The sequence below is a fragment of the Dryas octopetala genome, chromosome 8 (genome assembly GCF_963921425.1).
Source record: "Dryas octopetala chromosome 8, drDryOcto1.1, whole genome shotgun sequence".
NCBI classification, from domain to species: domain Eukaryota; kingdom Viridiplantae; phylum Streptophyta; class Magnoliopsida; order Rosales; family Rosaceae; genus Dryas; species Dryas octopetala.
The window spans coordinates 9,653,442-9,670,773 of record NC_141373.1 but is presented as its reverse complement, the minus strand read 5'-3'; the positions used below and the strand labels follow the sequence as shown (position 1 = coordinate 9,670,773).

The window sequence follows — 17,332 nt, the reverse complement described above, 5'->3', positions numbered from 1 at the left end:
CTGGTGTCGGCGGCGCGGAAGCCTGGGTGGGTGTGCGGGGCGGAAGCCTAAGTGGGTGCGCGGCGCGGGAGCCTGGGTGGTGAGCAGGGCGGAAGCCTGGGCTCGAGCCGGGGCTGGCGGTGCGCGGGGCGGAAGCTCGGAGGGAGCTCGGAAGCTCGGAAGCTCGGAAGCTCGAAAGCTCGGAAGCTAGGAAGCTCGGAAGCTCGGAAGCTCGGAAGCTCGGAAGCTCGGAAGCTAGGAAGCTCGGAAGCTCGGGAGCTCGGAAGCTCAGAAGCTAGGAAGCTCGGAAGCTCGGAAGCTCGGAAGCTCGGGAGCTCGGGAGCTCGGAAGCTCGGAAGCTAGGAAGCTCGGAAGCTCGGAAGCTCGGAAGCTAGAAAGCTCGGAAGCTCGGGAGCTCGGAAGCTCGGAAGCTCGGAAGCTCGGAAGCTCGGAAGCTCGGAAGCTAGGAAGCTCGGAAGCTCGGAAGCTCGGAAGCTCGGAAGCTCGGGAGCTCGGGAGCTCGGGAGCTCGGGAGCTCGGGAGCTCGGGAGCTCGGAAGCTCGGAAGCTCGGAAGCTCGGAAGCTCGGAAGCTTGGAAGCTCGGAAGCTCGGAAGCTAGGAAGCTCGGAAGCTCGGAAGCTCGGAAGCTCGGAAGCTAGGAAGCTCGGAAGCTCGGGAGCTCGGAAGCTCGGAAGCTCGGAAGCTAGGAAGCTCGGAAGCTCGGGAGCTCGGGAGCTCGGAAGCTCGGAAGCTAGGAAGCTCGGAAGCTCGGAAGCTTGGGAGCTAGGAAGCTCGGAAGCCCGGGAGCTCGGAAGCTCGGAAGGTTTTTGCACCTCAACTGAGGGTAGAGAATTCAATGGGGAAAAGTTGTAACGTTCCCACAGACGGCGCCAAACTGTTGATGCTAAAAAATGGTAGAGCAGTCAACGTCGAGTCGAACCACGTAGGCCCGTTGACCCGCCACTGAGAGGACGACACGTTGAAGTGGGGCAGGAACGGGTAGCTGGGTCCGACTGGTGAGTAATGAGAGAGAATGATATCCAAAGCACCCTGCGCAAGTACACAAAAGTGAGCGGGAAGGGCACCGGTGTGGTGCCGGCCAAAGCTCCTCTGACGCTCAAGTCAGTGTTCAGAGAGATCTGAGAGCAGAGTGAGTGAATAGTATAATAATGATTTCAGTTGTCTTTTGTGACAAGAAGGTACCTCTTTTATAGTACCTTTGGAAGAGTGTCAACCAATCCGGTGATGACACGTGTCCCTTGTGATGACTTGCACTGTAGGAGCGCCACGTGTCACCGGTCTCGAGGATCCGAGTGAGTTGACACGGGTCGGGGCCTAGGAGGCTGGAGCTTAGGAGGCCGGAGCCTATGGGGCCGGAGCTTAGGAGGCCGGAGCCTATGGGGCCGGAGCCTAGAAGGTCAAGGCCTAGGAGGCCGGAGCCTAGTGGGGGCTTAGCTTTTGGGTCTAGGCCCAAACGACATGATGTTAAGCCTTGTGTGACTTGTCGTTATGCCCAGATGATTAATCATACGAACAAAGGCACATTGAGGTAATTAAACTAACAACTACCATAAATTTTTTTTTTTCCAATAGTTATTTTTTCTAACCAGTAGTACACAATAAATTCACGCAAGATGTGTATCCCACTATCCCACTATCCAATTTCAGGCAACATATATCTTTAGCCTCATTCTCCATTTATACCCTCCTAGTTTACAAACACTAATCAATACAAACCTCTTCAAACTTGAGCTTGGAGACCCTGCTTACGTTTTGTGTGCTGATTTTGTGCTTATATCCAAAATTATGTCATTTGGGCTTATATCTTTAAATTCCTACAAGGACTTCATCTTGAATGTATTGGATATAATTAAGTAGAGTATGAGCACACAATGACACAAACCATAAATGAATTACTTCTGTCCTTTGAGCATTACATGCACAGATCAATGGACATTCCATAGTTTCAGTGGGATGGGCTGATGAATTTATATTTCAATAAAAAGAGCCAGATCCAGTCTACAGCTCATGTGTGGCTAAACTGCTAAAGTAATATTCCATTCCCTGTTGACTTCAAGTTGGATATGTGAATGGTGATGAAGATGAAAATGAAGACCACGGAGATGATGACGTGGATGGTCACCATCCTCCACACCACAACCACGGTTACGAAGATGAAAATGAAGAAGAGTTCTACGGCTGTGATTCTGGTGACGCAAACGATGATAGTGATGATGCAGGTGATAAACAACCTTGTCTTAAGAAGAGAAGCAAACAACCTCCTATTTCTAATCTTTCTTTTCTTCTATAATTTCCTGGGCCTGCCTTGGTTGGGTTCATGGGCTTTCTCTGTTGTTGTTGTTGCTGGGCTTTATTTGTGGTTTGGACTTTCAATGAAATTTTATTCATCTTATTATTATGGGTAATGCCGGATTGCCGGGTAGTACGTTCGGTTTTTTCCCCCCTCTTTTTCTCAAAGGATGCTGGTGGTGGAGGATAGAGAGAACAGAAATAAAATTTTATATTTTCTGGTTTATTAGGCACTTAAAAAATCCTTTTCCGATCCTAATAGATTTTAGGGCTGAAGAGAGGTAATTGGCTTATTTTTTTTATTTAAGGGAGAGAGGCCTAACTTGAGTGTACAGGACAAATCGATTCTACTGCCCTTCCAACTGAACTGTTTACCAACTACACACTTAAAAATACCTATTCCGATCCTAATAGTTTTAGGGCTTAAGAGAGATAATTGACTTTTTTATTTATTTAAGGGAGAGAGGCCTAACTTGGGTATAGAGGACAAATCGATCATATTACCTTTTCAACTGATCTATCTACTAACTACATGTGGTATTTAACTCATAATAATGTGGATAACTTAACTGAAAAAATAATTAAATACAAATGACATGGCTTGGTCAATTGGTCATGTCATCAAAGCACAAACTGTTGGCCTAGCACAGCCTTTAAAAAAATTTCTTCTAGAAATTATTAAGAACAATTGAAAATGTAAAGTGTTTTTATATTTTTTTTGTTTGAATTTCTGGAAATTTCTAATGTCCACTGCTCATAATTTCGAAGATGGTCATAAATTAACGCGTTTTCATAAGCTCATTAGAAAACTGACTCACTATTTAAAATTTAAAACATTGATTCTTTTTACAACCGAAAACAACGAACCACCCACTTAAAAATTAAAAAAGCTTTTTTTTTTTTTTTTTTTTAAGTCGAATAAAAAAGTTAAAAAAGCATAAACAAACAAAAAAGTAGTCAAAGTGCGCTGGTTCCACGAGATGTAGAAAATATAACAAAAGACCCACCTACCAATCGTGCTTCATATATGGATTCGTTATAAGATGTAGAAATAATGGTAGATGCTGTAGAAATCAAGTGGGACCAAAACCCATAACAAATTTCTAAATACAACATGAATATATTAATTGATGGGTCTGTTTTTTGCTATAAAAAAATTTCTGGGTCTGTCGGCAATTAGTTCTTGTCATGCCTAGTATATAAACCTGACCGGAAACTGCCACAATATTAATTTAAGGTTACTTTAATTACCACAAATACTATGGAGTTGGATATATCATATGACTTCTCTTAGCTTGGTTTGTTGGATTATATTCCTCAAGTTTTTGCTCATTTCATTTTGAAGGAACTAATTTAGTACTACTTGGTGTGTGATAATAAAGAAACACAGTTTTAGCAAAAAATTTGGGTCAACAAGCATGTTAGCAACTAATGGGAACATTATGGTTTGAAGCAGGTTAATTCTCAGATAAGTTTCCTTGCCTCCTTTTGTTGGTTTCAAATGGAGGAATATATGGGCTTCAAATTAAGTTAGCAATAATATTAGGTACATAATTACCTCTGTATTGGCCAAAAGTAGTGAAGAAGAGGGAAGGCTTACAAACACACTTGCCTCCCTAAAAAAAAAACAAAAAAACAAGACTTATCAAAGACTAGCTTGCATTCTCTTGCATAAGTATAGGAAAAGGCTGAACGCACAAGTCCTGATATATGCTGTTGAAGAAGTAGCTAGGAATAGTAACAGGTACATCTTTATTAGCCAAAAGATCGAAATGAAGAAGAGAGAAGGCTTACAGCATCACTTGCCTCCATGGTTTGGTGATGTATGCTATTGATACGAGAGAGGTAGGGTTGTTCACTTTAAGTGATGATTTAGGCACAAACTCTGTGTACTTTGATGATTCACTAGCTATAATAAATTTTCAAAGCTTCCTCCAATCCTCCTAAAATACCCATTTGAGAGGCATAAGTAGGGGTGTGTTTCGGCCGGATCGGATCGGAAATAGGGTGTTCCAATTCCAATCCAAAAAATTTTGGAATGGAATTTATGTTCCAATTTCCATTCCAAAAAATCGGAATTTCAACATCTCATTCCGATTCGGAATTTTCGGATTTTTCGGAATTTTCGGAATTTTTCGGAATATAACATTTTCGGAACTTTCGGATAAACATTTGAAATTTTCGAATAAAAAATCGGAATTTTCTCATTTTCATAATATTTTTTAGAACATGTTCGGATTTTTTTTTAGAATAATGATGAAATTAACAAACAAACAAAATTAAGAGACAATAGATTATGATGCATTTCAATATTTATATTAAAATGTAATTAAAATATATGTCCAATTTAAAAAGAAAATTCAAAATATTAATTTAAATAACATTTAGAACCATACCATCCCATACCATTACCATAAAAAAAATTCTAGAAAAGAAGGGAAAAAAAAAAGATGCAATCTAGCAAAGTTTTCATTGCTACATTATGTATGTTATAAGAGAAATAAATTATGTATGATATATATATTGTGTATGTTTAATGGTATATATTATATATTATAACATACATAATATATAAGAGAAATAAATGTCACTATGAATGTATAATAGGCTTAATAGCACATATCTTAGAGGTGGGGGATTAATCTTTAGAGCTCATCCAACATTGTTAGAATAAATGTCACTAGTAGATACATGTTACTCACACACACACACACATATATATATATGTGTATATAAATACATGTTACTCATATATATATGTGTATATAAATACATGTTACTCAAATAATATATATATCATGTTTGAAATTTTGAGTATAATAAGTTTAAATATTTAGTAATTAGTAATTACAATTGGTGGGATATTCCAGTCGGAACAACTGTAGAATTGCTTCATATCTTCAATTCCCCTTCCTAATAAAAAAAAAAAGTAATTACATGTACAGAAAAATGTGAGTGTTTGTGTTACCAACTTACCATTTATGTTATTATGATACACATATATTTATAATATACATATGTTTATATTAATATATAGTATTAGTCATCTTTTTAAAAATATATGTTATATGTATCATACTAAATAAATGATAAAATATATAATATGGAATAAATTGGCATAATTTCGAAAATATCGGATCGGAATGCCTTCGGAACATTTCGGAATTTTTTGGATCGGAATTCGGATCGGAATCAGAATTTACATAAACATTCCAATTCCAATCCAATTTTTTTCGGAATTTTCGGATTTCGGCATTTTCGGATTCGGCATTTTCGGATTCGGAATAAAAATGGAAATTTTCGGATAGGAATCGGTCGGATTCGGATTTTCCAATCCAAATCACACCCCTAGGCATAAGAGACTGAGAGATTGATGAGACATTCAATTGGTAAGTGAGGGCATCTTAGTCTTTTCAAATGCAAATTAATCCCTTTTTTCTTTTCTTTTTTTTTAATTTTTAAAAATCGAGTTTTCAAAAGAGCTGATAATTAAATGCTCATTCAAATGAATTATTTTATGAAAATCCCCATAAATTGGGTAAATGATGTGCTGTAATATGTAGAACTGAATCTTAATAATGAGAAGGAAATCTTGCATATATCTTACAAAGTGTTAGTTTGATCGAGTGTGCTGTGCACATTGGAATGAAATAATATGGATACATATGAGAGCAAATTAAACTTGAAAACCATTTCTTGCATATATGGATGCAAATTGTTTTGTAGCAGAAAGCTTATATGGTGGTTAAGTCTGTAATTTTCTATGTTCTTTTCTTCTGACTTTTCACTACAAAAAAAAAATAGAAGGCTTATGATTTATGAAATAAGACTAATGAGATACAGACAAAAGACTCTGGAGAAAATAATAACTGCATGCAATAGTAAAGAAATATCGTCGCACAAACAGGAAGGTGCATCGAAAGTTCCTCAAGAACTGATCCCACGTAACTTCATACTCACATTTATTGTATTTTTAGGTAGTAACAAGGCTGAAGGCACAATTTCTGATATAAACTCTTCGAGGTATTTGTTTTCTTATCTGCAAACTAGCTATATGGCTTCCATCAACAATCAAGGAGCCTCCTCTTCTTCTGCTTCCCTCCAAGTCCAACATTCATGCACATACGATGTCTTTCTAAATTTTCGAGGCGAGGATACTCGCTATGGCTTTACAGGAAATCTTTACGATACTTTGGATAAGAATGGAATTAAAACCTTCATAGATATTGACCTTCCAAGAGGAGAAAAAATATCAAGGACGCTTCCCAAAGCAATTCAAGAGTCCAGAATTTCCATTATCATATTCTCCGAAAACTATGCGTCCTCAAAGTGGTGCTTGGATGAACTCGTTGAGATTCTTCGTTGTAGAGAATCAAAGCAACAAATAGTTGTACCAATTTTCTACAAGATGGAACCATCAGATATAGGACATCACAGAGGTAGTTTCGGAAAAGCACTTGCTGACCATAAAATCAAATTCAAGGATAACGAAGAGAAGGTGCGTGGATGGACAGAAGCTCTTCAACAAGCATCAAAGTTGTCTGGATGGCCTTTCAAGGAGGGGGAGTATATTTCTAACCACTAAATATAGTATTGACTTACTGCTGTTTTGAGGGCTATATATATATATATATATATATCTTCCTTTTTAAGCTTTTTTTTTTTTCCTAGTATAAGATTCTTTTCTTTTTTAGTAGATATAGAACAATGTTGATTCCCTAAATGTTAGACCATATGCTTTTAAACTTGTAGGTATGAATTTAAATTTATCAACAAAATCGTTGAATGGATCTCAGTCCAACTACTAAACTACACAAACCTGGAGGTGGCCAAGTACCCGGTTGGAATAGAGTCTTGTCTACAAGATATGGATAAACTTTTAGGTGTTGGGAAAAATGATCGTCGCATAGTTGGGATATGGGAAACTCCTGGAATAGGCAAGACAACAATTGCTAAAGCTGTTTTTAATTTAATTGGCCATAAGTTTGAAGGTAGATATATTTTGGAAAATGTTGGAGAAAAGTCAAAGTCACATGAAGGAATCGCCCAACTACAAGGTACTCTTCTTTATGAGATTCTAGGAGACCCAAACTTGAAGGAGATCAGTTTTAGTAAAGGAATCAAAGTTATAAAGGAAAGGTTGAGCCATAAAAGGCTTCTCTTAATTCTTGATGACATGAATGAATTGGATTGGTTAAGCAATTTAGCTGATCGTACAGGTTTGTTTGGATTGGTTAAGCAATTTAGCTTCTAGATTTTTACTTTATGTAATGAAATCTAGCTTCAAATCCACCAATTTCCCTCTCATATAACAGGTATACTGACATGCATGCTGACTACACTGGCCAAGGATTTGATCAATTGTTAGATGTTATTGACAAGATTAAAAATAATCCAGATGATCGGCGAATTATACTCTCAGCGTGGAATCCTTCCGATCTTAAATTGATGGCGCTCCCACCTTGTCACATGTTTGCTCAGGTTTGTCTTGAGATGGTACAGATTATGTTCATCTCTTTTGTTTTAGTACATCCTTCTATCTTGTGTTTGCAGTTCTATGTAGCCAATGGAGAGTTATCATGTCAAATGTATCAGCGCTCTGCTGATATTGGCCTGGGTGTTCCGTTTGACATCGCATCATATGCCCTTCTGACATGCATGATTGCTCATGTTTGTGGTATGCATTCTCTCGAAATATCATATCAGTTTTTAGATAGATCCTTTTAGCTGACACCTTTGTGTTGATTGGCTACCCTGATCGACCTTAATTCTGATGTCTTGTCCTTAGAGTCTGTCCTTAATAGCATTTATCTTGTGCAGATCTTGTTCCAGGTGATTTCATTCATGTTTTAGGCGATGCTCATGTTTACCGCACTCACATCAGGCCTCTGCAGGAGCAGCTTCAGAAATTGCCCAAGCCTTTTCCAGTAAGTGTACTAATGTTTAACATAAATTATCTTGCTTTGGTTTAGAAATTGTTCTTTGCCCTTCTCCCCCTCTCATATTTCCATCGGTTATACGTACTGTTCTTTTCCATCTGCTCACCTCTATTTTAATACAGATTTTGAAGATAAATGCTGAAAAAAAGAATATAGATTCTTTTGTGGCGGCAGATTTCAAACTCATAGGTTATGATCCTCATCAGAAGATAGAAATGAAAATGGCCGTATAGGGCTCTCTCAAATTTCAGTAGAGAGAGATCCGATACTTGTCTGTATTTCCAGGCAATGTTTGCTCTTAGTTTTGAGGCAAGTACATGATTATTACATTTTTTTTCTTGTGTGTCGAAGAGTACATATTATTCTCTAACCCTGCTTATAGCTCATTATGCCTTCTCTATTTCAAATAAGTTTGTTTACATAGCTTGGGGCCATAGGGTTTACTTTTGAAACTCTACACTTCAAATTAGGTGGCAGATTCGATCAGTCTTTATGATTATTGTTGTCTTAGAGAATTCTATGGTGGTATACCTCATGGGGGTGTGAAAGGAGTGAAGGTGCATATATATGTATGGCTACCATGTGATCTATCTACCTAGGAAATTTGATTTGGGATTTTATTAGAAAAGCTTCTAGTTTCATAAACAAACCGAAAAATGGGAAGTAGAAAAGGGTAGCCCTGATGTAGTACCAGTAGGGTTTTGACAGAGAAGAGATTAGATTAAGGAGATAAGAGAGAAACAGTAAAAAGAGGGAAGAATACTGGGAAGGGATTTAAAGAGAAATTCCAATTTATAATCAATAATCAAGTCTACCTCAAACAAATTACAAAGGGCCCAATTTATAGAGGCAAAAACTATGTGATAATTATAAAACTTAACCTAAGATGTACACTAAAATTCTAGATAAATACCTAGATTATCATAAAAGATGAAATGAATAACTATGAAAATAATGAAAGTGACAAATATGAAGGTAAATAAACAATAATCTCCATTGAGCCATCTGTGTAACATGATTGATAAAAAGGAGTGCTAATAAAATGATCAGCAAAGTTGGAACTAACTTAATTTGTACAAGTTAAATTTTTTTATTCCTCAAATTAGTGTGTGACTGAAGCTTTATTGTCGTGTTTCAGGCGCATGATTTGGAGGTTCATGATGATGTAGAGTTCAATACAAATGAAAGACTGCTAGTTGAATATACTTCAAACTTAGCATTTGTAGTAATTGGGAATCCTTTAGTTCCATATATGGTTGGTGGTTCTAAGGTGATTTAGGATACTTGGTATTTTCTCTTTCCTGCTTGTTGAGCTTGCTTTGCACTTTGTCATATGGGCATAGGCCCAGCACTTTACTATTTTTAAATGACCACAAATGCCATATGTAGTGTACTGTTGATCATAAGAAAACGGAGTTGGATCACATGATTTCTCTTGGCGTGGTTTGGTGGATTATTTTCCTCAAGTTTTTGCTCAAGTTCTCATACAAGTTTAATTGCCTTCTTATATTCACCATCCCCCTTTTGTTGGGTGGGGCTGAGGGGGAGAGGGGGTGTTGGTTTCAAATGGAGGAATATATGGGCTTCAAGTAGTAATAGTATTAGGTGCTTACCACTTTATTAGCCAAAGTAATGAAGAAGAGGGAAGGCTTAGAGAAACACTTGCCACCATGGTTAGGTTGGGTGATGTATGCTATTGATACGACAGGTGGAGTTACTTTGAGTGATGACTTAGGCACGAACTCTTTGTGCACAAAGGCACACAAATCCATTCTTGACCATATGTTTTTAGTTACAAAGTGTTAGTGTGATCGAGTGTGCTGTGCACTTTGGAGTGAAAAGCATATGAGAGGAAAACTTGACATATATGGTTGTTAATTTGATTTCCTGCAAATGGAGTTCACTGCTTTTTCGAGGATGGTCATAAATTAACAAGTTTTCATGAGTTCATTAGAAGACTGACTTACTTTTAAAAATTTAAAAAATTGAGTCATTTTACAACCAAACAACTAACTACCCACTGCAAAATCAAAATGCATAAACAAACAAAAGAGTAGTCAGAATGGGCTGCTCAAGATTTAGAAATATAGCAAGATGCCAAGACCCACCGACCGATCGTGCTTCATGGATTCATTGCAAGTCAAGTGGGACCATAACCCATCATAACCCTTCACCTCTAATAGAAATAAGTTATTAATACCAAACCTATCATAATTTAAAATATTAAACCAAGAGATAGGGGACCGGAGGTGAGAGAGTTGCACTGAAAGTTCCTCCATGAGATAACAATATATATGAGAAAAAGAAGAACAAATTAATTAAAAAATATCATCTTACAAGACTTGCAGTTGCACCGAAAGTTCCTCACATTCACATTGTAGGTAGTAGGAAAAGGCTGAAGGCATAAGCAGCCTTCATAATTTCATATATTAACAATGAAAACTCTTAATTTGACGCAATCACTACCAATATTCCAAACTCTTTGAACACAAACTATACATGGCTTCCATCAACAATCAAGGAGCCTCCTCTTCTTCTGCTTCCCTCCAAGTCCAACATTCATGCACATACGATGTTTTTCTAAGTTTTCGAGGTGAGGATACCCGCTATGGCTTTACGGGATATCTTTACGATGCTTTGGATAAGAAAGGAATTAAAACCTTCATAGATATTGACCTTCCAAGAGGAGAAGAAATATCTAGGACGCTTCCCAAAGCAATTCAAGATTCCAGAATTTCCATTATCATATTCTCCGAAAACTATGCGTCCTCAAAGTGGTGCTTGGATGAACTCGTTGAGATTCTTCATTGTAGAGAATTAAAGCAACAAATAGTTGTACCAATTTTCTACAAGATGGAACCATCAGATATAGGACATCACAGAGGTAGTTTCGGAAAAGCACTTGCTGACCATAAAATCAAATTCAAGGATAACGAAGAGAAGGTGCGTGGATGGACAGAAGCTCTTCAACAAGCATCAAAGTTGTCTGGATGGCCTTTCAAGGAGGGGGAGTATATTTCTAACCACTAAATATAGTATTGACTTACTGCTGTTTTTTTCTATATTTGAGGGCTATATATATATATCTTCCTTTTTAAGCTGTTTTTTCCTAGTATAAGATTCTTTTCCTTTTTAGCAGATATAGAACAATGTTGATTTCCTAAATGTTAGACCATATGCTTTTAAACTTGTAGGTATGAATTTAAATTTATCAACAAAATCGTTGAATGGATCTGGGTCCAACTACTAAACTACACAAACCTGGAGGTGGCCAAGTACCCGGTTGGAATAGAGTCTCGTCTACAAGATATGGATAAACTTTTAGGTGTTGGGAAAAATGATCGTCGCATAGTTGGGATATGGGGAACTCCTGGAATAGGCAAGACAACAATTGCTAAAGCTGTTTTTAATTTAATTGGCCATAAGTTTGAAGGTAGATGTATTTTGGAAAAGGTTGGAGAAAAGTCAAAGTCACATGAAGGGATCGCCCAACTACAAGGGACTCTTCTTTATCAGATTCTAGGAGACCCAAACTTGAAGGAGATCAGTTTTAGTAAAGGAATCAAAGTTATAAAGGAAAGGTTGAGCCATAAAAGGCTTCTCTTAATTCTTGATGACGTGAATGAATTGGATTGGTTAAGCAATTTAGCTCATCATACAGGTTTGTTTGGTGAGGGCAGTAGAATTATTATAACCACAAAAAATAAGAGTTTGCTAATTCATCATGGAATCAAGAAAATATACGAGGTCAAGAAATTAGATGAACAACAAGCTCTTGAGCTTTTCAGTTGGCATGCCTTTGAAAGAAATGAACCTCCAGAAGGGTTTGTTGAACTTGCACAACGTGCAATATGGAATGCTGAATGCCTTCCATTGGCTCTAAAACTTCTAGGCTCTCATTTGCGTTATGCTGAAGGCAAAGATTGTTGGGAAGCTACATTAGATACCTACAAACTTGCTCCTAGTTCTATTCAAAATACACTCCGAATAAGTTATGAATCATTGACAGATATTGAGAGAGAAGTTTTCCTTGACATTGCATGTTTTTTCAACGGTGAAGAAAAAGACTATTTGAGAAAAATACTAGAAGATGATGACCTCGATTTTCATGGAGATTATTTTGAAGCACTCATACAAAATGCCATCATAACTCTTGATGGAAACGAAAGGATTTCTATGCATGGTTTGCTAGAACAAATGGGTAAAGATATAGTTCGGCAGGAATCACCTCGAAAGCAAGAACGAAGTAGATTGTGGTTTCACGAAGATGTGTGCAATGTTCTAATGAAAAATAAAGTAAGTAGAATATATATTGTTTTATTCAATTAGAAAAGAAAGATTATATCTAATATATTATTGTCTTATTAAAATATTAGAAATTTAACTAGAATTTTAAAGATTTTAAATTTTTTTATAAAGGACTTGCTTTACTAATAGCATATATTTTTTCATATTAGGGAACAGATAAAATTAAAGGTATTAAGTTAAAGCTTCCTGAACCAGATGAGATACGGTTGAATGCTAAAAGCTTCTCAAGAATGACAAATCTTAGATATTTTATAAATTATAATGCACGCCTTTCTGGATACGTCGATTATCTTCCCAACAGCTTGAAGTTGATTCATTGGTATAGATGTGAGTTAAAATATTTTCCAGCCAATTTTCATCTAAAAGAACTTCTTGTGCTCAATATGCCTCATAGTCCCATCACACAACTGGGAGAGAGATTTAAGGTACTTTCAATTATTTTCATCCATTATTATTTTGAAGATTTTTTATTTTAATTATGTTGTAAATTTTTCAAAGCATATCATTTGATCTTTTTTTTTTTTTCCTCACAGCACTCGACAAACTTGAAATCTCTAAATTTTGACGGCTGTAAGTTCCTACAAAGAATCCCGGACTTATCCGGACTGTCAAACATAGAGAGCTTGTTGTTACGTGACTGTACTAGTTTAGAGGAGGTTCATCCTTCTGTTGGCTTCCTTGAAAGACTTGTTAAATTGGATCTTAAGGGATGCTATAACCTCACAAAGTTTCCAACAAGTATTTGCTTGAAATCTCTAGAAAGATTTAGTCTTGCTGATTGCACAAGGCTTGAGAGTTTTCCAGAAATTGTGGACAAGATGGAATCGTTAGGTCATTTGTGTTTATGGGACAGTGGCATAAAAGAATTGCCATCATCGATTGGAAATCTTACTGGGATTATCGAATTTCGTTTCAGTGGATGCAATTTATCAGACTTTGATTTTCTTGAGAATCTTGATCGGCTGTCCACATTAGGAATTCTCAGTTTATCAGGAAACAGTTTTGTTAGTCTTCCACTATGCATTGACAAATTTGTGAACTTGATACTGCTTGATTTGAATTACTGCAAGAGGCTTCGAGCAATTCCTGAACTTCCACCAAAAATAATATATATATCTGTGGTTGATTGCATATCTTTGGAAACATTTCCAGCATTGTCCAACATGTTGGAACATAATGACACACAGGGCATTGTGTATATGGACTTGTCTAATTGCCATAGACTATGTGATAATCTGGGCTTGGACGTGGCAAAGATGGCAAACATATTACTGAATCAGGTCACTCTCTTTCTCTTTCTCTCTCTCTCTCTCTCTCTCTCTCTCTCTCTCTCTCTGTATATATATATATATATATATATGAATGTTAATAAGTTAATAACAAGATTAATTACTGTGTAAATTCACAGGTAGAGAACTCTTACTTTGAAGTTGTATTTCCAGGAAATGAAGTGCCAAAGTGGTTCAAGTACCGTGAAGATGTATGTGTGCTAATTAATGGTGTCGACCATGAGTCTGCTGAAGTGCGAGAATGCGATGAAGTCAAGTGGGAAGATATATATATTAATAAGGAAGTCAAGGATAAGTTCTGTGAAGTAGTTATGGAAATCCCTCAAAATTTCAAGTACTGGGAGAACAAAGGAGTGGCTGTATGTGTTGTTTTTGAAATGACGGAAGAGTTTGTTGGACATCCTGGTTTTTGGTACGATTTTTCGATCAATGGACTTTCCATAGATCGAAGTATATATTCTCATCGGCCTTTTGTTTTTTTTTCGAATGAGTTGACACCTCATGTGTGGCTAAACTATTTTCCATTACCTATTAACCTCAAGTATGAGCTGGATGGAGAAACAGAGACTCCATCTATGCCTTATGTATGTCGAGTTTCCTTTGGCTACCCAGGCGGTAGTGGGTGGTTCTTTAAAAGCTGCGGGGTCCACCTGGCTGGTATGCCACAGGATGGTAATGAAGATGAAAACAAAGACGACGAAGATGATGGTGATCATGAAAACGATAATGAAGGTGATGATGGAGGCCATGAACAACGTCGTTTTTTTTGGCCACTTGAACAACCTTGTCTTAAGAAGCAAAGAACCTTGGTCTTCTATAATTTCCTGGGTGATGACGGAGACGACGGAGATGATGATGATCACCATCATCAGGAAGATGAAGATGGTGAGCATGAAAACGATGATGATGGTGATGAAAACAAAGACGAAGGAGATGATGGTGATCATGAAAACGATAATGAAGTTGATGATGGAGGCCATGAACAACATAGTCGTTTTTTTTGGCCACTTGAACAACCTTGTCTTAAAGAAGATGAAGATGGTGATGGTGAGCATGAAAACGATGATGATGGTGATGAACAACCTTGTCTAAAGAAGCAAAGAACCTCCTTCGATCTATAATTTCATGGGCCTGCCCTGATTCGGTTCATGTGCGTTCTCTGTTGTTGTTGTTGCTGGGCTTTATTTGTGTTTTGGACTTTCAATGAAATTTTTGAATGCACCCTTGATTTGTGCTCGATCATTGTCAATTGTCTAACTTCATTTTATTTTGCATCTATATTTCTTTAGAATTTATAAAATGAAAGAAAACCTTGTTTATTTATACTAAGAATTTAGAAGGAAACTATAAAATATTGAAAAAAATTCATAACAGCATATCTGAGAATATTTAAACCCAGACCATATTTTTCTCCATAGAACTCAAAAAAAAAACAACAAACTATAACCAAACAAGAGAGAGACGACTTTGGGAGGTGGTGGTTTTTCTATCTGGACCCTAGTAATTAGCAACAAAAACTTGTAAAGGATAGTTTGAATATGGCAAAAACAACCCAAGCAATAATCATTAAGCACAAAGTGAAACCACATATGATTTACCTCAGTTCTTGAAGCAGTAGATGCACGAGGACAAGGGTTGGAAGCCCTGGCTTGTCCAAGCCTATCCTGCAGTTCAATGGAGCAATCAATATCCTCCACCACAAGAATCTATCGGTTTGCCGTGGAAATCAGCAGCTTTCTCAGCTCAGAATTACGCCTAATATCAGTCAACTCCAAGTCATACACATCAAAATTGAGGTAGTTAGCCATGGCAGCAATCAAACTCGACTTCCCAGTACCAGGAGGCCCAAACAACAAGTACCCACGTTTCCAAGCCTTCCCAACTTTCCTATAGTACTCCTTCCTCTTCACAAACCTCTCAAGGTCCTCCATTACCATCCTCCTCTGGACCTCAGACTCCATTGCCAATGATTCAAATGTTGCAGGATGATCAAGGTTCACAGACTGCCACATGTCCCCTCTCCTTCTTCCCATCATTCGATCATACTTCAAAGTGAAAAGCTTCAAAGTCTTGATTTCATCCTTGACCTCCTTGGCCTTTTCCAATACATAAGGAAGGTAAGACCCAAGAACCAAGTCCTTGTGCTTCTTGTGGAAGCTCAACTCCAAGTACCGGAGCTCGGATTTCACGGTGGAGCCCCCGTATAGCCCTCCGCCGGAGTCCGGGGTTGCTATGTACTTGGATGGGATTTGCTTGGAGACCAACTTCCATTTTAGTTGGACCCCATTGAAAAAGTCAACCACCTCTTCATTCCTTTCCTTTGCTTGGCTAAATTACCACTTTGCCTCTTATAGTTTGGACTACATCCAAATTCCAAACTACATATCGAAGCTGGATACAGAGGCAGAGACTCCATCCATGCCTTATGTGTGTCGATTTAGTCTACTAATATTCTTGTTTAATTACTTTCTTTAGATTACTAGTGAAAAAATGAAAGGAAACCTTGTTTACTTACTTACACTAAGAATTTAGAAAGAAACTAAAAAATATTGAAAATGTTCATAAATGATATCAGAAACTAGAAATAGTAAAATTTTTCATTTATTCCTCAAATTAGACAAATTCTGTGACACATAAGCTTTATATATATATATATATATATATGTCATGTCTGAGGCGCAGGATTTGGAAGTTCATGTTGATAATTGATGTAGATCGAATTCAATCCAAATGAAAAACTGCTATTACGTGGGATATGTATACTTGAAGCTTTGCATTTGCAGTAATTGGGAATCATTTAGTTTGTTTTACATATATGGTTCTAATTATAATTAAGGTCATTTATTTCAGGATACTTGGTATATTTTTTCTTCCCCTGCTTTTTGAGGTTGTTTTATGCTTAATTTGTCACATGGGCACCGGCCCATGTACACTTTTATTTTGTATTCATCAGTTTTTCCCACCACCTGCTTTCTCATTTCCACGTACCTTTCCCTCTTTCTTCTGCCTATATTATATCCTCTTTAGGTGCTCCATTTTCTGCATTATTGCAGGGTCCTAGAGGAGTTCAAAAGTCGGATCGATTGACTTGTTGACTGGTCACTGGAGCGTGGAAGACTCGCTGTTTATACTTTGCGTTCTTTTTGCTCTACATCCATTTTTAGGCTAAATTATGATTTTTCCCCTTATAGTTTGGATTACTTTCTATTTTGGTCTTTGTGGTTTTAACGGCTAGAGAAAAACTTCGGTAGGGAGTTTATCATGTTTGTGTGGTTTATTCAATCAAGGGCAAATAAGCAATTTTATCTGAATTGGCATGATCCAAAGTGGAAAATGTCTAAACTACAAGGATCAAGTAAAAGAATTTTCTGAATTACATGGACCTATAGGAACCCAAAATACTCATCTGCATGATAGCCGAGAAACAGTACGTTTTAGCAAAAATTTGGGTCAACAAGGAGGTCAGCATCTATATGGTAACATTATGATTTTAAGCACACTACAAGA

The 17,332-nt window shown here is 37.3% G+C and overlaps 1 protein-coding gene and 1 pseudogene across 1 annotated transcript; one reads left to right on the top strand and one right to left on the bottom strand.

The window, feature by feature from the left end:
- LOC147277006 (protein HYPER-SENSITIVITY-RELATED 4-like) overlaps positions 1–16,245 on the bottom strand; it is a 19,935-nt pseudogene extending 3,690 nt beyond the window's left edge.
- On the top strand, positions 6,344–14,252 carry LOC147277007 (disease resistance protein RML1A-like). Its single transcript, XM_086253899.1, has 11 exons — positions 6,344–6,855; positions 7,042–7,508; positions 7,571–7,770; positions 7,843–7,966; positions 8,110–8,216; positions 9,367–9,498; positions 10,689–11,239; positions 11,423–12,524; positions 12,686–12,961; positions 13,070–13,816; positions 13,979–14,252. Exons 1-11 carry the CDS (start codon positions 6,344–6,346, stop codon positions 14,027–14,029), a joined length of 4,269 nt encoding a protein of 1,422 aa, XP_086110025.1. The 3' UTR covers positions 14,030–14,252.
- Positions 16,246–17,332: the final 1,087 nt, after the last annotated feature.

What these genes read in the sequence shown, in the direction of transcription:
- LOC147277007 (XM_086253899.1), top strand. Translation starts at nt 6,344, where the DNA reads ATGGCTTCCATCAACAATCAAGGAGCCTCCTCTTCTTCTGCTTCCCTC. An exon ending in TGGCCTTTCAAGGAGGGGGA is followed by an intron (nt 6,856 to 7,041) that starts GTATATTTCTAA and finishes TTAAACTTGTAG; the next exon opens with GTATGAATTTAAATTTATCA. An exon ending in TGGCCTTTCAAGGAGGGGGA is followed by an intron (nt 11,240 to 11,422) that starts GTATATTTCTAA and finishes TTAAACTTGTAG; the next exon opens with GTATGAATTTAAATTTATCA.